This window comes from Corvus moneduloides, chromosome 9, assembly GCF_009650955.1.
Source record: "Corvus moneduloides isolate bCorMon1 chromosome 9, bCorMon1.pri, whole genome shotgun sequence".
Classification (NCBI taxonomy): domain Eukaryota; kingdom Metazoa; phylum Chordata; class Aves; order Passeriformes; family Corvidae; genus Corvus; species Corvus moneduloides.
This window is the reverse complement of record NC_045484.1, coordinates 30,026,433-30,049,851: the sequence shown is the minus strand read 5'-3', so window position 1 is coordinate 30,049,851 and position 23,419 is coordinate 30,026,433. Positions and strand designations below refer to the sequence as shown.

At 43.0% G+C, this 23,419-nt stretch overlaps 2 protein-coding genes and 2 long non-coding RNA genes across 7 annotated transcripts in view; 2 read left to right on the top strand and 2 right to left on the bottom strand.

Moving 5' to 3' along the window:
• Positions 1 to 6,151, bottom strand: part of PATJ (PATJ crumbs cell polarity complex component) — a 140,001-nt gene extending 133,850 nt beyond the window's left edge. Inside the window, exons 1-3 of one of the 4 annotated variants that reach the window (XM_032117751.1) lie at positions 6,025 to 6,041; positions 1,344 to 1,403; positions 32 to 91 (exon numbers count right to left, since the gene is read on the bottom strand). In XM_032117751.1, coding sequence (XP_031973642.1) covers positions 32 to 53 — 22 coding nt within the window. In that variant the 5' untranslated portion in view covers positions 54 to 91; positions 1,344 to 1,403; positions 6,025 to 6,041. Of the gene's footprint in view, positions 1 to 31; positions 92 to 1,343; positions 1,426 to 6,024 lie in introns of those variants that run through there. The other 3 variants (XM_032117749.1, XM_032117750.1, XM_032117748.1) reach the window with 3 other exon arrangements.
• A 108-nt stretch (positions 6,152 to 6,259) lies between these two features.
• LOC116448089 lies at positions 6,260 to 7,685 on the top strand. Its single transcript, XR_004241800.1, has 2 exons — positions 6,260 to 6,352; positions 6,482 to 7,685. It is a non-coding gene; the product is annotated as an uncharacterized LOC116448089 (long non-coding RNA).
• On the bottom strand, positions 6,983 to 8,738 carry LOC116448088. The gene is made up of 2 exons (XR_004241799.1): positions 8,259 to 8,738; positions 6,983 to 7,983 (listed from the first exon to the last, which is right to left on the bottom strand). It is a non-coding gene; the product is annotated as an uncharacterized LOC116448088 (long non-coding RNA).
• Positions 8,739 to 8,846: 108 nt separating this feature from the next.
• On the top strand, positions 8,847 to 23,135 carry TM2D1 (TM2 domain containing 1). The gene is made up of 6 exons (XM_032118098.1): positions 8,847 to 9,077; positions 10,365 to 10,438; positions 12,943 to 13,051; positions 17,347 to 17,438; positions 20,126 to 20,199; positions 21,392 to 23,135. The coding sequence occupies exons 1-6, from the start codon at positions 8,959 to 8,961 to the stop codon at positions 21,500 to 21,502; spliced, it is 579 nt and encodes a 192-aa protein (XP_031973989.1). The 5' UTR covers positions 8,847 to 8,958; the 3' UTR covers positions 21,503 to 23,135.
• The last annotated feature ends 284 nt before the right edge of the window (positions 23,136 to 23,419 follow it).

The window sequence follows — 23,419 nt, the reverse complement described above, 5'->3', positions numbered from 1 at the left end:
CAGCAAAAGGAATCATTTTCAGACCACATACCTGCTGCAGGATTTTCAGGCATGTTGAGGGGTATTTTCGGAATTACTCAAAATAACCTGGCTGAGGTTTAAAAACAACAACAACAACAAAAAATCAAATTAATAAATGATATATCCAACAGAATAGTAACATTCGATAAATGCAGTAATAAAATACTAAGCTAACTACAACAAATTTAATAAAAAAATACTACTACCCTGTTGCTTACCCCAAGTATTTAACAAAGCTCTCAACATAGCCTCAGCATATTCAAAACTTTGTCTTTGTTCCATGTGCTTTGCCTTTCACACACAGGAAGGAATATAAACAACGCTTTCAAATATGAATAAAAATGCAGGTTAAGAAAACCGAAACACAGATATGCTCAACGAAATTCTTTTGGATATTGACATTATAATTGTGATCTTCACAGATATACACAGAGCTAAAATCTACCTATTATTTAGAAGATATTTTCCACCTGATCATTTGTAGACAGTATTCTTATCATGATCGTTCAGCCCTGCTGGATGGCAATACAGGTGAAACTTTTGTGTTTCCCTATAAAAGAATGTTGTTCCCTCCACTCATGGGACAGCACAGAATTAAAGCCCAAAATTGGGCATAGTAATCCCTATTCCAACATGTTCCTAAGGAAGGTCAGTTCCAATCACAGCCTGATTCACAACAGGTGAAGGAAACCTGTTCTCTTCTCCTGCAGGTGTTTGCCTTTTTCTTTTCTACATACACTAACAGCAAAGTATCCTTTATCAAGCTTTTAAGGAGCAGAATATCCTTTATCATGCTCCTCCACAGTGCCAAATAGAACAGGTCTCCAACTGGGGCCGAGGCCTAGATGGCAGTATAAAAACAACAGACTTGCAATTAGCAGAGATGATAAATTTGTACCCTTGCTTGCATGTTATTAAGTTGATGTGGAGCCTGTCATTCTGAAATCTATCACGGCAGCTCTACCAAACAAGATTCCTTCACCTAGTACAAGCTCTTCTGAAAGAAGTCAGCCATTTAACAGCACAATTTATGTAATTTTAATTCTATCCAGTATATAAGTGTGTAATTTCAGAATAATATATTTGGAATTATGTTGGAACAAAAACAGCCATACCCCTCTCTCTATATAAAAGCTTTTTACTTATTTTTTGTCTTGCAACTCAAGAGTAGCAAGGGTCATATGGTGAACGTGACACCAGGGGAAGCACATTCCAGGGGCTCTCTCCCAGCAGGATCTCTGATCCTTTCAGCTCTGCCTCTGACGCTGTCTGTGCTCTCAGTGAAAACATCTGGAATTCTGGGAGGACAGTGTTATATTTACCAAAATATTAATTATGCAGATGAGTAGCTTCCCTTCTCCTGCAGAGTCAGGTTGATTTACCTAATGGGAAAGAAGAAGTCGATGGAGGCGTGTCACAAACTGAAACTTCAGATTTATGCACCCTTTGCTGTGCATATCCAAGCAGCTTTGGCTCCTGCAGGAATTCCTGCAGAACTCGGTGGGTTTGTGTGGTTTCCACCCAGGGCCAGGCAAAAGGAGTCGCTTTGCAAGACTATTAACAGATTTAGGAGGTCATTTTAAATCAAACTCGTAGCAAGAGTTGAAGCAGCAAAGCCATACAACCCCCTGAAAGATTTTCAGGAATGCATCTGAACTTTTGGAAGTGCTGCAGCTTTATTTTCTTTTCCATTGGAAATAAAACACTTCTAAGAGCACAGCAGCCTTTGATTCTGAGCTGAGAGCTGATTCTGAAGAACAGATGAAAACACCATTTCCTTACACACTCCTGAGTCTTCATTAAACCAGAAAGACAAAACTTAACCTCCTCGAATGAAAATACTGCATGAACCTTAACAAATCAGGACAAAGAATATGGAAATTTGTTCTTTCTTCCCGGGTTAACTTCACTCCATTCGCTTCCCTCCTCTGTTTTTCTACCTCACATCAGCAGTTAAAAGAGGAAAAAAAAAAAAACTCTAAAGCGAACGAATCAAAATGAGAAAGGGATGGAAAATAACTCCTGTGAGGAAAAGTGGCTTGAAACACCTTTAAATCAGCAGCGGGGTGAAGAAAAGATTAAACCCAGAGAAGAAACCCAGCATGGCAGGAAATAACGACTTGACAGCACCATGCCCACCCAAGAGCCAAAGCCAAGAGGCTGGTCCAGCTCCCCAGCCCTCTTCCATGCATTTATTCTTCCCTTTCCATTTTCCATTCAGCTGATCCCACTATGAGCTGGAACAGGGAGCTAAACACTCAGAATGAATCCTTCACATTTTGGTGGGGTGAGCTTTGTGCCCAGCCAGCTCTGAGCTGCCAGCACTGGCAGGAGGGGGACAAGAGGGGAAATGGTGATGTGTTCACACCTCATAGCAGGACCAAACTGCACCACAAGAAACACCCAGTCTCACTCCAAAACAGCCTCCAAGTGCCATGCTAACCATCCCCAAAATTAATCTTTTTTTCCATTACAGAGGGTGTAACAACAGCAATTATGACAATGGGGAATGATTGATTATGACCTGAGAAAATCGGAGATTTAAATTTAAGGAGAAGAATTATAGGTAAGAGATCTTGGCTCCATCGAGGCAGAAGTTCCCTGGAGAAGGAGGTACAAAACAGGAGGAAATAAAAAAGATTAAAGAAAGTTTCAGCTTCTTGCTTGAGCTGCTCCAAGTGTCCCTAAGAGCCACTGCAGGCCACTTGTGCCAGTGGATGCCCAAGTGGATCTCAGGTGGTTTAATAACAGTTCAAGTTTACACAGCACTTTGGGGTTCCTCATGATCAGAGCTGGCCTCCAGCCAGCTTGCAATGCTTTTTAGTGATTTTTTTTTCTTTTTTTTTTGGTACAATATGTTAAAACCACACTCAGTACTTCTTTCTTTTCCTTTCTTCCATAAGGGAGTGGGGGGGAAAAATTAAAGCAAACAGCTCCTTCTGGTGTGAAGGGAACCCTGAAAATATAAACTAATTTAGAGTGTTCAAGTCATGGATAATTGAGGACAGGCCTCTAAGATTGGCTTTTGGGCACCAGAGAAACTCACATCTCTATGTATTATTGATGTCTATGTTTAACAGCCCAAACAGTTTATCATTAAACATTTTCCAAACACACTCTAAGTCCAGGCAGAGTATCAACAAACAGTTGATAAATTAGAAAGTCCATTCCTAGGTGTTAATTTTGAAGAATGATCCAAAACACTTTGGTTTGTCCTGTTAAAATCAGTTCCATGCACTCCACATTCCGCTTCCTTAGCTCCAGTCTCCAACTTCTATAAACGCTTATTTATCTTATTGGAAACCTCAGTTCAACATTTATGTCACAACTTCCAACATAACCATAAAATCATCAAGAAAATGATGAATTTCAGAAGGTTGAGTGTTTTCTAACCCCAGGACAGCATCCATCTGGGGTTCCACTGTCTTCACTTCTGAGAGTTGAACTCAACACATCCGAGGGAGTGGGAAAACTTCAGAAGGTTTTGTATGAAATCCCAAGACTTGGATCTTCTTCAAAAGCAACATAAGGAAAAAGGAATTCCCCCATGCTGGTGCCAGCAGAGGTCATCAGAAGAGCTGAAAGGTTTAAGTCTTCCATTGCCATCACCCCCCTGCCAGACGCCTGCCACTTGCACAGAGACACGGAGCGCTCAGCCCCGGCGATCCCAGAGCCAGAGGGGAACATGACATCCCCACATCCCATCAGCAGCCTTGACAAGCACCTGCTCTCCACAAAGGGCTGCTGGAAGATGGAAATTGAGGCTTTGCTGCTGGGGTTTGGAAGAGGACATGGTTCAGCCAGCAGAGATTCTTCTGCCCATTTTTCCCCACTCATCCACAACCGCTTCTGCTTCGTGTCTTTCAACCTGGCCTCCAACAACATGCATCCCTCCAGGAAAAGTACGGCCTCATGGGATGTTCTCCCCACTCAGCCTGGCTGAAACCTTTTGGGATATTAAAATCCACAAGTGCCAACTAACTGCTGCTATTTCTCAAAGGCTTCTAAAATGGCCAGCCTCAGCAGCCTGCCACAGGAACAGCCAAAGGGCTCATCCCAATCCAAAGTCACCTTTCTGCACTAATGCAGTTGGAATTTTTCCTGGCCCTGTTATCAGGAGTGACTAATACAGTGCATATCATCCTCCTCATCACCGAGACCTCTAACTTGGAAAGTTTCAGTTTAAACGCTGATAAAAGCAAAAGCCAGGGAAAACAGCATTTGTTAGTGTGATCTTAATCCTAAACTGTCCTCACAAGACATTGGCTGTAACTTCAGATATTCAATATTTTGTAGTTTACATGCCATCAAGCGACTCCATACTGTGAAAAAACACTATTCTAACACAGATTTTGCTATCCTACATGTTATGGTCAGTTTTACTTATACTGTACAGTAAAATTCAGTCATACCAAGCATAGCACATACACACCTTTCCTATGAAACCACCTCTGCTCTGTGCAACGCTGCAGGATTTATAAAAATGCTGTTGAGCACACACTGACTGCTCCAGGCACTTGAAAGAAGGAAAAAAACTAAATAGTTCTGTGAGTACCTGAACACAGATACACCACACTTCTCCAGGGTACAGTGGGTCACAGCAAAATATTGTTAAAAATAAAAAAATACTGCGTGGGCAGCCTGAGTTTTACAGATGATTAGTGACTAGAGGAGGAGGAAAGTAACGAAAACCCAGCACTCTGCACCTGTGATTACCAGTCTCAATGCAGATCAAGAGGAGCCTTACTCACTCTCCAGGCATGGTAACTTTTATAGCAAGCAGAACCTGAATTCCTGTGGACTTCAGCCTCTAGGGAAGTGCCAGTGTGGGTTCTCTGTTGTCTAATAGAAGAGAGAGCTCAAGCCAAAGCTGCTCTCCACGAAGCAAAAACACAGTCTCAGAAACCTGTTCTCATGGAAAACTCGTTTCCAGTATCTAAATATTGTCATTGCCAATAAATCCTAGGTACTTTGATGATAGTGTACATAGCAAACAAGTTACACTTCATGGGGAACAGAGCTGTTAGACCGGGAACCACGCTGAACTTACAAGGGTCAAAAATTAACAAGGAATGCGGAAGAACTGTTTTCCTATTAACCACCTGTAAACAAAGTAAAAACCTGCTCTGCTAAGAATCTCTGGATTGACAGGCACTTGAGGGGAAGTGTCGCAACAGGTGTGTTACTTCCCTCCTCTCCTCATCCTGAGCCAGCCTCTCAGAGCAATGGAAACTGTTTGCACAACAACACAACACCAGGATGAAACCAGTGCCATGAGAGCCTTTGGCTGCCATCGGGAGCCATGCAGCCCTACCCTGTCTTTACTGGGGTGTCAGGGACTTGTCGAGGTCCCCGGTGCCAGAATGGCTTTCAGTTGGGGGTCTCTGGGTGAGCACAGCCTGGTATCCTGGCCACGGCTATACTGGTCAAGCTGGTGTTCACAGCAAAATACGGGTCTGGCTCTGGAAGCAGGAGACTGTTGGAAACACTTAGAGAATCCCAGGATAGGTCAGGCTGGAAGGAACCACAGCTGGGTCATCTGGTCCAACCTCTCTGCTCAAGCAGGGCCATCCCAGAGCACAAGGTACAGGAGTGTGTCCAGATGGTTCTGGAATGCCCCCAGTGAGGGAGACTCCACACCCTCTCTGGACAATCTGTTCCAGTGCTCTGTCACCCGCACAGGGAAGAAGTTCATCCTCACATCCAGGCGGAACTTCCTGGGCATCAGTTTCTACCCGCTGCCCCTTGTACTATTGCTTGGCGCCACCAGGCAGAGCCCGGCTCCATCCTCTTGGCAGGCTGGAATACTTATTACAGATAAACACAGATTATTTATCCCCTTTAGATATTTATGCGCGCATTTCACCCGATAATCCACACCGCCGTGTCCGAAGGGGAATTAACTCCCGCAGCAGAGCCCTCGCACCACGCCGACTGTCCGTGCCCCCCTCCCTCCCATCGCATCCCACCCCATCCGTGCCATTCCCGGGGCGGGCGCGGTACCTGCGGGCGGGAGGCGGCGGTGGCGCCGAGGGCGGGATGCCGGGGTGCCGGGAGCGGCGGGATGCCGGGAGCGGCGGGATGGCCGCCGGCGCTCACCTGGGCGGAAGCGGGAAGCGAGGGGCGATCCCGGCTCACCTGCGGCGCAGGAAGCCGGGGCGGCGCGGCGGGAGAGCCGCCTCCCGAGGGACGGCCGGGACTCGGCCCCTCCCGGCTCCGCCGCGCCCGCGGGGGCAGCGCTCGGCCGGCCGCGGGCCGCGCTCCAGCGGGACACGGGCTCTGGCCACCGCGGGATTTCAGGGCCGAAATTAACTTTTTAATCAATTTCCAGGTGAGCCTTGACCCGCCAGCCTGTTTATAGATGATAGTTTGAACCTGTGATGTGGCTTCCAGCTTCCCCAGTGAAGGCAAACCGCGTGTGTAAATATTGTAGCAAAGCTTATTTTTCATTTATTTGCAGCACATCGATGTCCAGACTCATGATACTCTGTGATTCTATGTTTTGAACTCCCCACAGAGGGGCACGTAGAGGCGACTTGGTGCAAGGGCTTTGCTGGAGGAGTTAACTCCCCTTTGCACACACGGGTGTACATCCTCGGGTGAACTGTGTATAATAATACTTGTATAATAATGTGCTCTGCTCAGCTTCAGCAGCACAGCCCCCACCACTTCACAGAAGGGAATGGCAAAAAACCATAGGAAAACTCGTATGGAGTAAAGGGATTGCAAGACTTCCCCTACAGCACCCCAAAACACACCATGTCTCTGTGACTTCCACCACACAGAACGTTGCCCAGGATGGCAATAAAAGTAAAATTTTCCTCCTGCTAATCACGAAATACTGAACAGGCACCATTTTAGTTGAAATTAATTGGGTGAACTGTGTGCATTCTGAAACCTGTACATTAGTCTGCTTTCTGACTTTTTAAAATTATATATGTACACACATAAAATAGTCAAATTAAAGTAGATAAATACAATTTTTATTCTGCTACACAGTTTCACGAGCCCATCTGCTGACCTTACACAGCCCTGTTGGTTGCACAGGGTAAGGGCTACAAGAGGTTTGGAAATCAATTTCTCATGAGTTCAGATTGATTTCCCCTCATTCTGGCACCCGTTTCGTTTCACTGAGCAGCAGCAGTTGCACCAGAGCACGCGACACGCTAAGAACACACCATTCCATCCCCCTTTCAAAGGATTCTGAACGCTCAACTTCCCAGTCCTTACTCTCAGTTTTAATTAATGTGGCGCTTGTGAGAAGTGACAATTTTCTTGACAGTGATGAACAGCGAGTGGTGTATTTATCCATCCGAGGGACGCGCCGCTGACAGAAGAGCCGGGCACTTTTCCCATCAGTGCACCTCTGTCTCCATCTCCGAGGGCTGAGTTCATCCCGGAGCGTGCTCCGGCCCTGCCCTTTCGCTTCCAGTTGCTGAGAGGAGTATCAATTTTCATTTGCATACTTTGCCTGCTGAACTCCAGGCTGCCAATTCAGTTTACACGCATCTCCCAAAAAGCTGTTAGATGGCAATATTTCACATTGCTGGCTGAGCTCTTTGTCAGCCATCCACACGTTTTTAATCTGCGTTTCCACGGATTCTTGGAATATCTGGGACTGGGACAAACCCTTCTTTGGTACTGACAGGCTCCAGACAAGTCACCGTGCACCAAAAGAATGCCCAGAAAACCCAAAAGACTTCCAGAAGGGATGGGTAACGATGATGTTCTCCTAAGTACTATTTCAGAGTTGCTTTCCCAGCTTGTTAGGTTCAGTTTTCCAGTTTTTAGGTCCCTACTTGTTTTTCAGGAAATGCTTCTTGAGCAAATGTAAACTTAGGACAGTGGTGTTGCCTCTCCTGGGTGTGTTTCCTCCAAACGACTTCTCCATCTCCTATAAACACTCCAGGATCCCTAGCAGTTCGTAAGTGGAAAATTGATGCCTTCAAACACTAGAAAAACCTGAAATAATCACAATAGAAAAATAAATAGCTGTCAAGGTAGTGAGAAAAGGAAAAGGTTTGTAATCACCACAAAATACCTTACGAAGAGCAAACGCGGATGAAGATAAAAGCTTGCCTGCTTCAGGAATTCAGTACTCATTTAAAAATTGAAATAAACAGCATTTTTAACAATGCAGTCACAGTTTTATGTGAAAATAGGGAAGAATTTGAAATTATTTCTCTAATCCGACTGCTGTGGGCATGCTGAACACAGTATCAGCACACCAGGCCCACCTGGATGACGGGGGTTGTGCCAGTCCGGGTTAACCAGGTTTGGCAGGTCACCCCTTTAACTTCGGCTGGGCTTTTTCAACTTATTTTTCAAGTACCCAGCAAACTCCAGACACCACTGGGGACACGCAGAGGTGCGATTTCAGCGGGTGGGCCAAGGCTATAGCGTCGGTGTCTGGAAGAGCGGGGAGGGTTCACCTCATGTTCCTCCCTCACCCGGCCCCGCCGCTCGGTTCAGGGCGCGTCCCGCCCGCGGTGCCAGCACCCGGAGCGGCTCCAGCCCCGCTCCGAGAGCCGCCTCAGGGCTCCTCACGGGTCCCCCGCTATCCCCGCACCGCCGCGGGGCCGCGGCCCCGAACGCCTGACATCTTAGCTGCGGGCAAACGCGTGGCCGGTGCCGGGCGCGGCCATCTTTACTCGGGGCGCGACCCCGCCCGTCCCTCCGCTGGGTCCTGCGAGCGCCATCTTGAGTACGGGCGCGCTCTGCCCTCAGCGCGGCCTCGGCCGCCATATTTAATGAGGTCAGCCTCCCCACCACCCCAAAAAACACTTAAGCCCCGCAAAAAGCCCAACCCACTCCCTCAGCACCCCACGAACACCTCGGGGTCCCCCTCCGTTTCTCCTCGCGGCTAGCACGGGCTCTCCCCGCGGCGGGGCCGCTCCGCTCCTCCCCGCGTCAGCTGACGGCGGCGGCGGTGCCGTCATGGCCGCCGGGAGCGGCGCGGCTGAGGCGTTGGTCCTGCTTCTCCTCTGGTTCGCAGCCCTGGAGGGAGCAGCGGGCTCGGAGCCGCCGCTCAAGTGCGAGGAGCTGCGGCTGGGGCAATATCCTGAGCGGGGCCGGGCCGGGGCCGCGGTCGGATCGGGGACTGTTGTTGTGGCGACGGGCCCGGTGTGAGGGGGGGCACCGCTCGTGGGGAGGGGAAGGGGCAGTGGGGGCCGTGAAGTGCCGGGCAGGGCGGGGGGAAGGTGGGATGAGGGAAAGCCTCAGGTTGGGAGCCCTTAGAGGGTCTCGGCTGGCAGGAGCGGGAGAGGGCTCCTCAGGGTGTGGGAATTGAGGTCACGGCCTCAAGCTGCGCCAGGGGAGGCTCAGGTTGAACATCAGGAGAAATTTCTTCACAAAAAGGGTGATTAGACATCGGAAGGGGCTGTGGCGGGTTCCGTCCCTGGAGGTGTTCAAAGAACGACTGGCTGTGGCACTCAGTGCTGTTGTCTGGGTGACAGTGTGGGCATCGGTCACGGGTTGGACTCGATGGTCTCAGAGGGCTTTTCCAACCTAATTAATTTCGTGATTTCTGGTGATACTGTGTGTGCCCCGGTGCACGCTTGGGGTGTCCTTCAAAGAGATTCCCATGGGATGAGAGAGTCCGGTCTGCTACCACTCTGCCTTATTTATTATTTGCAGGACTCTGGAGCGAGACGTGGAGACTTTGCCATTTTATTACAAAATAATGTGTTTCTATGCAGTGCACAGGGAGCAGGAGGTGTGAGGCTCCTGGCTTTCCAAGGCACCTCTTGCCCTCCCCAGAACATGCTGGTTGATGGCAGCTGACAAGTTTTTGATGATCAAAAGTGTCAGGAAAGCAAATCTTGGAAAAACTCGCTTCATCTCCTGCTTTACTTGGCTGTGGGAGTTGAGACCTCTGGAAGTCAGTTCCTGCTCAGTTTGTTCCTGCACCAAATTCCTGGCGCTTCATATGCTCATTTTTACGCATTCGTAGAATTTTGTCTGTTCCTGTAGATTAAATTTTCTCAACCAAATGCCTCAATTTCAAGGCACTGTGGTATTTAAATAAGGGAACAAGACCAGATGAGGCATGTGCTACCTTGTTGCCTCCAAATACAGAGGCTATAACTGATAAATAGTGTAGTTCCTTTAGGTAGTGCTGACTGCAGCACTAATTAAACGTGGGGCTTATGCGATATATTGGTGTATTAAATTGGATTAGCAGATTTGCTGCATGGTAATGTGCTGCTCCTCTTTTGGGGGCTGGGTAGGAACCAACATCAAGGTGCATCTTAAATCCTCGGGGTTTAAAGAGGGTGGAATAAATTACTGTTAAACCTGTTGTAGTGTTTGATATGAGAACTGTTTTCCTCAATTACCTGAACGTATATGTGTGATGAGCCTAAAATAGACAATAGCACACAAGAACCAATGAATTGCACAAATCACACGGCATATGGTAAGGATTTCTAACTTATATATTGATTAACTACCTTTTTTTCAAGGAAGTGTTCAATTTACGCATTTCTATATCTACTAGCTGAGCTTTATTAAAGATGGGATTAGTAATATCATTAGTCTGAAAGCCCAAAACACTTGTGTGGATTGGGTACTCTACTAGAAATGAATAAATACACTGTCTCTGATTGGTACTTTTGTAAGTGAGGTTTCTGGTAAATCTCTTCAATGTATGTTACACCCTTTAGGCTCTGTCCTGCACTACTGTGATTAAAACAAACCATTCCTGTCATACTGATTTTGCATATAATTATTAAAAGAATTGACATGTGACAGAACAGCCTTCAAAATCTTCTAATTTTTTAGGGTTTTTTGTTAATGCAACATTGTGCCTTCCATCATCACCAGGTTTTGGTGCGTGAGGTTCTATTTTGAAAGCACATTTTTATTTGATGTTCAGTTCTGACATACTTCAGAGTACAACAGAAAAATTCATAAATTGATTACTTGGTTTCCTACCTGTGCTTAACTTCTTTGGTGTTCTCAGGCATTGAAATAAACGGTCTGTGTTTGATAGCACAGCAATTTCGCTTTATGTGCGCCCTTGTTTTAAAATCATGGAATTACAGAATAGTTTGTGTTGGGAGGGACCTTAAAGCTCATCCAGTCCCACCCCTTGCCATGGGCAGGGACACCTTCCACTAGCCCAGGTTGCTCCAAGCCCCGTCCAGCCTGGCCTTGGGCACTGCCAGGGATGGGGAGTCCACAAAATTCAGGTGTGTGCTTGTGGTCTTTCATATTTTGCTTCCTATAAGTGCTGAATGATTTTCTTCTGGGATAGTGAAGGCTTTCCAGACAATATCAGGCACTGGATGAAAATACTTTGCAAAATGGATCCTTTTAAAAGTTTTTTCAGTTCTTTCCATCATTTTGACATTGTGTCCCTGACTCTAAATGGACAGTCAGAGAGCAGAAAGAATATTGCATAGTTTGAGATAGATCACTACTCAAGATTATCAGTTATTTAACTATTTGCCATGTGATTGTATTTAATACACTGCACTTTTGAACAGGAGATGAGCTTCAGAGTAGAACAAGTTGCTGAATTAATTAACACTGTTTTCTTTGTGTAGCAGTTTTACACACACACACACCAGTTTTTAGATTGTCCTCAGAGTATTTGAATTTTCTTATTTTTTCAGTATTATTAAGTAATAAAAAGTTAATTTCTGGATCATGCTTGAAACACTGCAATTTCTCATCACTTTCTGGGATCCCTCACCCAGACAAACAGAGCTTTAATTCAAAGCATCAAAGTGGTGTCATTGAGTAGAAGGTTTGGGGTCTTTGGAGTGACACTGAGAAGAAAACTGTGGCTTTTCCTGTATCAATATATTTTAACTGCGCTGGGTTTCTTCTAATAACAGAAAAAATTCTTTGCTTAATTTACTTTACAAGAAATAATGTGGTTTTTTGTAATAGCCTTAGATTAGGCATATTGATCAGTAGCATCATGGAATGGTTTGGGTTGGAAGGGACCTTAAAGCTCATCTCGTTCCACCCTCTGCCAGGGGCAGGGACACCTCCCACTGTCCCAGCTTGCTCCAAGTCCCGTCCAACCTGGCCTTGGACACTTCCAGGGATGGGGTATATAATCCATGTAAGATTTTATAGCAGTTAAGTCCAGAGATAACTCAAATACTATTTTATTTCTTTGTTTCCATGCAGCATAGATGGGCATTAAAAAATATCCATCTCTTGCCTGTGTGTATTACTGGAATATCTGGAAGGAATGTTAAACCTGGCTTGCAGTTTTGTTGGAATTAACCAACAGGACTCACAAGTACTGAAAGCTGATAGAAAGTGGGTAAAGGACTGATTTTTTTTCCCTTAAAACAACAGACTACAGCATTGGAGAGTGACTAGTATTCTGGTAATATATTGCAAGCTTTTAGCAGGTGTGACTTTCAGCTGTGCTTTCCACTTTGGTTCCCCTAAGAGTCAAGAATAATGGAATAATTTGGGTAGAAAGACTCCTCAGGAAGTTGCGTAGTCCAGCCTCCTGCTCAAAACAGTGCTGGCACTGAATTCCAACCAGGTTGCTCAGGGCTTTGTGCAGTCAGATCTTGAAACCCTCCAGGGATGGTAATGGCATGGCTCCTCTGGGCAACCTGTTCCAATGTTTGACTGTTTTCATGATGAAAATGTTTTCTGTACGTCAGGTTCAGATTTCTCATTGACTCATATTGAAGCCAGAGTGGAAAATACAAAAGAATTGGGGCAGCAATTAGGTTTGTATACTTTGCTTAATATGTAGCAAGGAAAAACTACAAGTTAGTGGTAGGACTGGCTTAAAAAGTATTTTTAAACAAGTAATTGCGTGTGAACTGTGCTTTGTATCAAGACTGTTGCACAGTAGAACTTAATTTGTTTCACTTGTGTGTTGTCAGAAAACTGGTCTGAGTGTCAGTTACTGCTTAATTTCAAATCATTTTTTGTCCTCAGTTCAATGTCTGCCAGCACCAAATATTACTTGCAAAGATCACCTTGGCATAGAGAAAGTCTTCACGGGACGTGAAGTTGGATTTTACAAGCCTATTGAGTGTCGCAATGTGTGAGTACTCTTTGGTTTTGAAAATCTGAAGTTTGTCCAAAACTGTATGATGTGTTGGCAGAAGGAAAATAGAAGTAAAACAGAACCATGCACATTTTGCCCAGTAGTTAATCCTCTAATAAACACTATAAGAATGCAACACAGGGTCATGGAATGGTTTGGATTGGGAGGAACCTTGAAGCCCATCTCATTCCATCCCCCTGCCATGGCCAGGAATACCTTCCACTAGACCAGGTTGCTCTGAACATGCACGTTCAGGAAATCTGTCTCTGCCAGCGCTTTTTTGTTGTTGTTTAGTTATTTTTATCTCTTTGCTTTACCTTATTACTTTACCTTTGCTTTATTTCATACTTTAGCTTGGCAAAATTTTGCTCCAAATGCTGAGGCCACATTTCACATGTGCTTAAAATCAGCACAGTTGCTGGAAGGAGCTGTTGGGGACACCCTCCATCCCCTTCCCTGACAGACCCCAGGACATCAGGGAGCTGCTCTGGGCTTGAGCTGACTTGGATCAGTTCCCCAGTTTGAGTCACAGGACAGTGGCTCCAAGTGCTTGTGCCAGCACGGGGATGAGGGTGACTCAAGGATAAATCGGAGAGGACAAAGGAGGGCTGGACAGGGCTCTGCTGCTCAGTGGTTCATGCCAGTTCAAAGCGTGCCTGTAGCTGCAGCTGAAGTTCTATTATGCATGAATTTCAGGGGAGCTTCAGGATCTCTGCAGTTACCCCCAAAATCTATAGGAGAAACTGTTCTCTATTTTGGAATAACTTTTATGTTTAATCCAATCCACTGTGTCTTTTAAGAGCCTGTTTTCTGTATGTGAATGATGGACCTCGTTTTTCTGAAGCACGTCGTGAGTGATGGAGAGCTCTGGATACCAATAAATGTTCCAACTGGCCAGTGCTAATGATCAGCCAGCACCTGTCACTACCATTTGTTTCCCATTTTTCTGGGATTCACACTGGAACCTTTCTCTTTTGTCCTACTGGAATCTTTGGAAATTAAAACTCCGTTGATACTGGGTGCTCCCTGTCACTCTAGTGGGCAAATAACTCTGATGTGCTACTCGCTGCTTAGTAATTTGCCTAACTCAGAAGTACAGCTCTGCCCCTTAGTTTTATAAATATTTTCTCTGTATTTAGTCTTCTCAGCAGTCAAAGCTCAGCAAACTGAAGAAAACATATTATTACATCTAATCAAATTTAAATGCCCGCAAAGTAGACGTCAGTCACATTTTTGTCCAGAAACAATTGTGTTTCAGTCCCATCTGTGATGGGGACTGAGAAGAAGATGAGCTATATTAATTTAATGAAATTGTTTCCTCTTTAGATTCGATGGCAATTCTTATGTTTGGAGGTTTTTTGTATACATATATTTTTGGTTTAGTATATTTTCTAGAAATGTTTTTTAAAGGTAGCTTTTCTTTACGTTTATTTATTAAAATCCAGGTCTGTAGGCAGAGAAATGTGATCCTTCTTACAGTATCTATTACTTGATCATGACTATTATTTATGATGAATACTCAATGGTTACACTGCCAAAAAAACTTGCTGTGACTTTTCCAGTCCCACAACTGCTAGTATGGCAGAAAGAGAAGAGAACCTTTCTTGGACTGAAAATTCCAGTAAAATACAACTGTGAATGTAGATAGAGTTACACAAGCATGTCCTTCATAATGTCCTAAAACCAGTAAAAAATGGCAGCAAGATTAATATCACCATCCTTCATCTGTGCACTTATTTAAAAAGTGGTCCAGTTACTGATAGACCTTTTATGAGGCACTTCGAATGTCACCTAAGTGTTAGAAATATTGTTTTAAGCAGGAATCTCCAGCTTAATATTACAATAGCCCTGCCTTTTCTACTGCTTTTTGGAGATTTTCCAGCATCTTACCTGAGTTTTGGTAGAAACTGTAACTGTAGAAATAACTGCACATCATTTAACCAGAAAATTAGTTTGAGAAGGCATCTTCCTATGGCAGGATTGTCCCAGCATGGGGACAGCAGGTGAATCTCTATCCCCAGCTTTTGGAAAGGACAAATCAGCACGTTGTCCTTAGCCAAAACAGTAATTTAGTTTTGGCTAAGTTCTGGGATCCAGTTATTTTAGAGCAAGACCAGTAGATGTTACATGTTTGTGTGAGTGGATGTGCTCAAGTTCATTTACTCCCAGTAATAATTCAAGGAAAAGCTTGTAAGGTTGTTCTGACAAAGAAGTACTGGGAGTCAGGATTGCTTAGGTTTGGCTTTAATTTGATGTTTTGGAGGTGATCTTATTTTTTGGCCAAATTCTAGAATCCCCCAGATGAGCATCTATCATATATTTTACTTAATATGTACTGGCCCTGATGCTGCAGACTTGAAATGTCCATTGTTCAAGTGTTGCCATTCCAGGGAAGGAGGCCATGAAATGTTTCTCTGTGAAATTCATGGGGTTCAGTGTGGACAGGTCTTTGAGCAGAGCCAAGAGACCCTGAAAGAGCAAGCACCTGCTTTTGTTAGCTGCTGTGGAAGAGCTGGGAGGAAACATTTGTAACATGGCAGCTGGAAGAAATGCATGCAGGAAAAATAAAGGTTGGATGAGGCTGAGAAGCAAAAAAAAAAATCAAAAGAGGAACTGACAAGAAATTGCCTCTTTCACCCAGTTGTAGAAATTCCTTCAGATGCCTGGGATGTGACATTTTCCTACTCACTGGTTTAATCTTTGTGCATGTTTTTTATCTGAAGGAGTAAGGCAAAGGAAACACAAGAGAGGATGCAGCCCTGTTTGTTACAGTGTTCTCATGCTTCCCCTTCATACTGGATTTCTTCTGCCTGTCAGTTTGATGTTGACAAGGCTGCAGAAACTGTTCTGCTTTCAGAAGCATCTCAGTGCATAGCAAGGGCTCAGCTTATTACTAGCTGTGATCAGGAGCAAAATTAAACCGTGTTCCCATTTTTTATGTAACAGCTCTTTTTATGCTTTAGTGTCCTTGGAGGGCTGTTGACACTTTGTAGTTGATAAACAATTTCCAACAGTTTACCTCAAGTTTTAAATAAACCCATTAGTGTTCTTTACAGTGGAAACAAGATGGTTCTAAAGATGATAATTTACGTTACATTAGGTTCCAGGAATGCCCTGTGTGTTCCGTGTTGCTAATAAACACCAAGTAACAAATACTGAGGTAAGAGTCATGATTTAATCACTTTATGTTGCCATTAGGTTTTAAAGTCAGTAAATTTAGATAATAAGCAAAAAAAGGTAGGTCTCTACTTGGCATTGAAAATGCTTAATAGAAGTGCTTGGACTTCTGTCAGCTACTGTCCTTTTTGAGACTGTTTTATTCAACTGTCACCCGAGAGTTTAATTTGGGCCTATTAAATAATTGCTGGCACGTAGTAGTGCACGTATCAAAACAGTGAATTATTGAATATTTTTCAGTTCTAATTACATTTGGGTTTGCTGTTCAGAAGCTCTCTGTTCGCCAAGGCAGCAATTCCAGCATTGAGAGCGATATGTTTTTAGCTCCCTTATTAGTGCAAAGTTCTCCAGCAGGGACTGCAGTAACAGGTGGTTTGGTGGTTGCATTGCTCCAGCTGTTGGCAAGAATGGTTCCAATTAGGATAAATCTGAAAAAGTCTGTTCTATCTGTTTATTTTGTATGACTAACCATGGGAAGCTTAACTTGAGAGTGCCTCTCTACCCCTGTGCATCTTTGTACTGTCAACAGTTCTTTTCATTGTGAGTTTGTGCCATTTACAGTGTAATGAGTGAATACATGACTTACTCTTTTTTGTTGAATCCTTCCTGCAGCTTCTTCAGCCGGTGGCCATGGTTCATTTCTCCTTCAGATCTCATGGCAATTACTGTCTCTGCTGACGTCTCACCTGTCTGTCCTGTTCCTCTCGATTTGGCTGCGTGTGAGACTAATGCCTGCAGACAGTGTTCACACACCTCCTGGCTTCCTGGGCTCGTCTCAGTAGGGCTGAACTGTTAGGAAGTGCTCTGTGAAGCTGGGGATGGATCAGCAACTGAATTATGTCTTGACAAGAAATCATCATTTAGTTTCAGAATAATCTGTATTCTGCAAGAGTACACTTGAGTTGCAGCAGCTGAGGTTCCTTTATGGAGGATGCCTTCCCAGTTTGAAAGCTTAACATTATCAATTCCATGGCCGTTAATTGAAGATAAATAACAAGTCTGTTGTTTTTTTTTAAAACTGGAGCAGCAGGAAAATGAGTCACTACTTTAACAGTCAAAAGTATGAGTGGAGATATTTTGCAGTCATTATCTACATTGCTTGTTTCTTTTGGCAGAAATGGATACTCCTACAAAGTGGCAGTGGCTCTGTCCTTATTTCTTGGATGGTTGGGAGCAGATAGATTTTATCTAGGCTATCCTGCATTAGGTAAGTTTATTCCTTAATTTTTTGCTTTGAGGTAAAGCTTATTGTTATGACTGAGTTGTATGTGTATACTCACATTTTGAGTAATGAAGGCTGACAGCCACAGTTTCAATATTTACAACTAGAATCCTTACTTCATGGTCAAGTGAGGTAAAATGCTGCATTATCCTCAGCCTACTCTTCTGTTGGAGTGGTGACAAATGGAGATAGAGTGTCCAGCAGATAAAATCCTAATAAGCAAATGTGGTTATTGCTACTCCAAGTTTTGCTTTGCATTGATGTTTACCACAGCATTCTTCATGAGGCACTGGAGCAGAAGTAGCTTTGCCTCATGTCCCAGCCTTAAATGAAGCTTGACTTCACCAGGAAAAAAGTAGACAAATTTTACTGGACACCTGGTGTTTTGGGAGATGCAATTTACTCTGGCAAATGCACACCTTCAAGATAAGTCATGGTGTTAGTAACAATTCTGCAGAAGCTGGGACTTTTAATAGACCTTTCTCTCTCTGGTTGATGTTTTTAGGACCTGATTCCCAGGATGATGGTGCCACTGGCTTTTAAGTAATGGAAATACCTTATTATGTTAGAACTGCCTTCACTGGCCTTATTTCTGAGCTGGACAAAGGGGGTGAATTTAAGTATAGATAGGATGGAGCAATGATGTGGAAAAAGCTGTGTGTTGCTGTCACTTCAGCCAGAAATTTTGAGTTTCTGCCCATTAAATGCCAACTCTTTTTAATGACATTATCTGTCCTTCTCTATAATCTTGATTAACATCCATGTCTTTTATCCCTGAGATTCTGTAATTAGCATTTACTTTGTCCATCTGTTTTACAAAAAGATACATTTTTCAAAACAGTCAATAAGGTCCATTATTTTGTTGTACCACTGGATTTGAAATAATTTGCCATAATTATTTTTTAATATATTGTGGAAATACAGATTCATAAATCCTTAATTCTTTTATAGAAATTCTTTATGCCTGATGCTTTAACCCTACTGGATTATACTGTAGCCAGTAGCCAAAGTTAGTATTTAAAATTCCAAAGCCAAGTTTTCAATCTGTTGAAAGGTAAAGAAGGGAAAAGCAAATAGGTAAGAGCAGAAGAGAATAAAAATCAACATATTGGATTCCTTTACAGTGGCTGATTAGGGATTTTTTAGGTCATCTCTGCCTTGGCAAAAAATGGTTAAGAAAGGTTAACAACATTGAAATCTTTTTTGCAAGTGTAATGAAGACTGTAAATACTCTTTGGTTTATTTTTTTCCTTCTCTTTTGTTTAAAGAGCACACAAATACAAACAAGCTATTGAGTATGAAGAAATCAGGAAGGCAACCTCTTCCTCTCCCACACACTGTGAACTAAACCATGAGTTATTACTGCAGAACAACACTATTTTTTCCCTCCATGCTTTAGAGCAGTTTATTTTCTCAGTGTGATCTGCTTGTGGGGAGGGAAGTGAGGAGGAAGAAAAAACCCAACTTTACCCTGCACTCCAGAAATAAATGCCAGGTTCAGAAACAGTTCTCCTCCATCCAGTTCCTTAAGTAAAGTCGAGCTGCAGCAGTCGTAAGAAATCTGCTGGGTTCCCAAAATCCCAGCTGGCATGTTCCACGGGCAGGGATACCTTCAGGTTGTGCAGAGCTCCATCCAGCCTGGCCTTGGGCACTCCCAGGGATCCAGGGGCAGCCACAGCTTCTCTGGGCAGCCTGTGCCAGGGCCTAAGAGGGAAGGATGCCCAGGGACTTTTCTTGCATGAGAGACAAATCCAGACAGTGGGATGCTCCTCCTGCAGTGTGCATGCAGTTATTCCTCTCCTCTGCCCCATATGCAGCCCCATAAACAGGCCTGGGGGAGAGGAGGTGGTTTGTGGGACACGTTGCTGCTTTGGAGAGAGGAATTAACTAAGATGTTTGCCTGAAATAAGACTCGTAATAGATATAGTTCTCGCTGGATTACCTTCATTGTACAAGAAATTATTGATATTAAAAATAAATTTGAAGGCAGCCTCTTTTTTCTTAAGGCATTTTCCAGATGAAGTCTGCCTTGCAGGACAACTTCCAATAAAACATTCATCTGTCAGTTGCTATTCCCATGTATTTTCTATTATTCTTTCATTTATTTGTATAAAACCCAACATTTTTGAATACCAGTTAAAAAGAAGTGTTTATCTATTTTTATATGTATTCAAAATAAATTCATATTTCAGCAAAAATACAAAAATTATACAAAGGATTGTTTTCCAAAGTTGCATGTTCTGAAAATCAAATCAGTATGTGCTGCATCTCGTGAGGTGGTAGAAAGTCTCTTTCTATTCATAAGCAAATTTTGCAGCTCAAGTTGGGATTTTTCTGTCTGTGCCTCAGTGAAAGGAATATTTCAGTAACCTGATTATCAACTTCTGCCTTTCCTTGTGTAAGAATATTTATACATAAAAAAAAAAATCAATTGTTAATATTTAAAATTTTTAAAGTGCGTTCAGGATGTAGAAATATGAATATGTGGTTTATTTTTTTCCCTAATAATTAAAGACATTTAACTTTAGGTCTGTTTCTAGATAGAGGTATATATATATATATATAAACACACACATTTTGTGGGATGAGGAGAGAGTTTGGATGTTATTGCCACCACTGATTAAATCCAGTGATTGCTTAAAGCTACATTAAATTTTACTTTTCTTTTTTAGGTTTGTTAAAGTTCTGCACTGTAGGGTTTTGTGGAATTGGGAGCCTAATTGATTTCATACTTATTTCAATGCAGGTAAGTCAGGGCTTTCAAAACAAGATCCAAATTGTGTTTTTTTAGGCTTTGATTTGATTACTAACAGTTTGGTAGTATTTTGGCCTTAAGGACCATTGGGTATTGAAAAATCAAGGCATTTATTTTGGCTCTGCTTGTAGATTGATGTTGTAGAATATAGACACAAAATATCAATATATTTGCTGTTGGAATTAAAAATTAGCCATCTATAAATACTTACAATTAATAGCTTGGAAGCCATAGCACCATAAATCCACATGGTCAGAACCTCTTTATGTGAGGCAGAGTGTTGGACTCAGCATGAGGTGTCCTACTGTTCCCAGAATCCTCAGGTTCTGTGTTTGCACATGCTTTATGCTGATGAAAGAAGACATTACCACTTTCATTTTCCACTTCTCCTCCAAATTCAACTCCAGCATCACCTGAGAGCTGTGAGGGATTCATGAGGGTTAAATCCCCAGCTGGAGTGACATCTTGTGACATCATGAAATTGCCAAATTGTTTTATTCAACAGAGCAGCAGCCATTTAGCATGAATTGCAAATTGGCTACGATGAACTCAAAAGCCACTGTGGATATGGGAGGTTTTTTCTATGGGTTTGTAGGGAAATATTTTAAAAGTGTGCACTTTGTATATGTCTTTTGTGTGCATTCTCAAATTCCTTTCTCTGCTGTCGCGGTGATCTTGCCTCAGAGCACTTACACATCCAGTTGAGAGTATCTTTCATCTCTCCTTGTTGATCTCCCTGGTGGCTCCACATCAATTTAGCACTCCCAGAACAAAAACTCCGTGATCTTTCCTCCTTCTCTTCATTCCTTACCTGTTCAGTATTTCAAAGACTCTTGTCATCAGCCTAATTCTCTGCTGCCGACCCTCCTTTGTTCAGGAAAAGTGGTTTGGAGCCCACTCATTTGTTCGGCTGGTTTTGTGCCTCAAATCCTCATCGGATTAGCCGAGTCCCAGTGCCTGGCTGTAATTTGGTTGATTAGAAGCCCAGGGGAAATGTTCCTTCTGAGACAGCGCTCGCTAAAACAGTTAAACTGCAGCATAACTTCAAAATAAATCTAGTTTCTGTTTGACTAATTAAGCATGACTAATTTTATGATGGGAAAATTAGCAGTAATTGAGACATTAGCACAAAGTATATATTTCACTTCATATTGAAAAGTCTTGGTTCTTTTTTCTGTTGCAGATCGTTGGCCCTTCCGATGGCTCCAGTTACATCATCGATTATTATGGGGCCAGGCTGACCCGGCTCACCATCACCAATGCAACCTTCAGGAAAATGCAGACCTATCCCTAACTCTGGCAGGGAGTGGCACAAATCCATAGGTGCAGCTTGTTTTTACAGCTGGATCCAGTGGTCCACTGGAGTTGCTGAGGACTTACTGATTACCCCTCGTCAGAACAGCATATCAAATGCACGGTGAACAAAGAGGATAAAATGTGAAAGTTCCTCACGTGAACAAGTTGACCTCAAAGGTGGAACTTTGGGACTGCTCTGTTTCTGGGAGCACAGGGTTGTTGCTAAGTTGTATCATCTGTGAAACAATGCAGACTGTTGCAGTTTGCACTGATGCAAACTGTGTCGTTTAGAGTGTACAGAGAGCTGCAGAGAGAGTTGTTCATAATAAATACGCTGATATTTATTCCATTGAAATTGATAGGAGTTTTAGCATGGATGGGCCAGGATTACACTTGGGTTCTGTCCATGTGGCAGTTTGGAAATTAACTTAAATATCCCAAACCACACAAACTGCCTTTTTTTCCATCCTGTTAAAATCCAAAGAGCCGTAAATCTTAGGCTGGTGTAGCCAGTGAACTTGTGTTAATTGAAATAATTATTTCTGTAAATTTTGGTTAAGTTGCAAAATTTGGTCACTGCTGATCAACAGTAGAAATATGGATGCTTAAAAAATAGAACTGTAGATGGCACATCACAAAAGAAGAGGGTGGATGTTGGGGTGCCCTGAGGTTAGAAAAAGAAATAATTGTTCTGCTTATTCTGATTTTTTTTTCTTTCCTCTCTTGCAGCCATCCATAGTGAAATAAATGCCTTTTTTTTTCTAAAAATAAATTGGTGTGTGTTTTACAGCTACAGAGTGTCGAAAGAGTGAATTCTTTGTATGACTAAAGCCCTTAAAAGGCTCTTACTTTGGATCAGTTGTGTTGCAGTGAAATAAATTCAGTGTCTTTCAAAGCTGTTTGACCAAAGTCTTTTGGACAACCAGGATTTCACTGGATGTTCCTTTCAGGAAAAGTAGGTACACACGGAGACAGAAAACATGTCAACAAAGTCTTCATGCTATTTGACCAATTTTAAGCATTCTCTTCACCTCCTAATGAAAACTGGCAGTAACTGAGGGAGAACCCCACGCCATAGAAACTTCAGTGTAATCTGTATTATTTACCAAAATTTGGGCTATTTTTTTGTTTTTCCAGTGAAACTTTGAACCTGTCATTAATATATCCACAGACTGTATTTTTAAGGGAATTACCAAAAATGAGATTCCTAAGTGGATTTATGAAAGCACAGTTTGTGGGGTTTAGGCTCTTTTTAACCCACATTAAGCCCAGTGCACAGAAGGCTTTGTAAAGAAATCCTGTTTTTTCCCCAAATCAGCATAACCTGACATGTCACGTAATGAGAATAAACCACAAGGAATACTTTGTGCTTAACGTTAATTCTTTCCTTCACGCAAGAAAGATGTGGTTTTGGAATACTTCCTACCATGCATTTTCCTTGTGGGCTCAAAGAGACAAGAACACTCTGTCAGCTCCATTCCCTTGCCTGATATTTGTTCTGTCTCCCTTTGGTCTCTCTCTCACTGACTCCTCTCTGTGCACATCAGTTTTGTTCCCTGAAATACTTTGAACAACAGACAGGAAGTGGATGGAAAATAGATGTTCGAATCAAATAAAATCTCCTAAGATCATCCTGTGACTTGTCTGCTTTTTGTTTTTCCAACCCTGAAGCTGATAATGAAGCTGTGAAAATAGGAAGATGTCATGGATGTTATGATAGAAAAATAGCCTTGGGTGCCTTATTACACAAGATTCCATTCTAAAATGTGTCTCCAGGTGTACAAGTAGCAGAGGGCTTGGTGATTTCAGCAATCCAGGTTGTGCTTCATGATCTGTAAAAAATTCCAGGAGCTGTTTTGTGTGAATCAGATGAAAACATGATTAGTTCCGAGGTCCATGAGATTGCTAAGCCCAG

Bases quoted from the DNA above. Each gene is read 5' to 3' on its own strand.
- TM2D1 (XM_032118098.1), top strand. From the start codon at position 8,959: ATGGCCGCCGGGAGCGGCGCGGCTGAGGCGTTGGTCCTGCTTCTCCTC. The intron at 10,439-12,942 runs GTAAGGATTTCT...TTTTGTCCTCAG, and splicing joins CACAAATCACACGGCATATG to TTCAATGTCTGCCAGCACCA. The intron at 13,052-17,346 runs GTGAGTACTCTT...TTCTTTTGGCAG, and splicing joins CCTATTGAGTGTCGCAATGT to AAATGGATACTCCTACAAAG.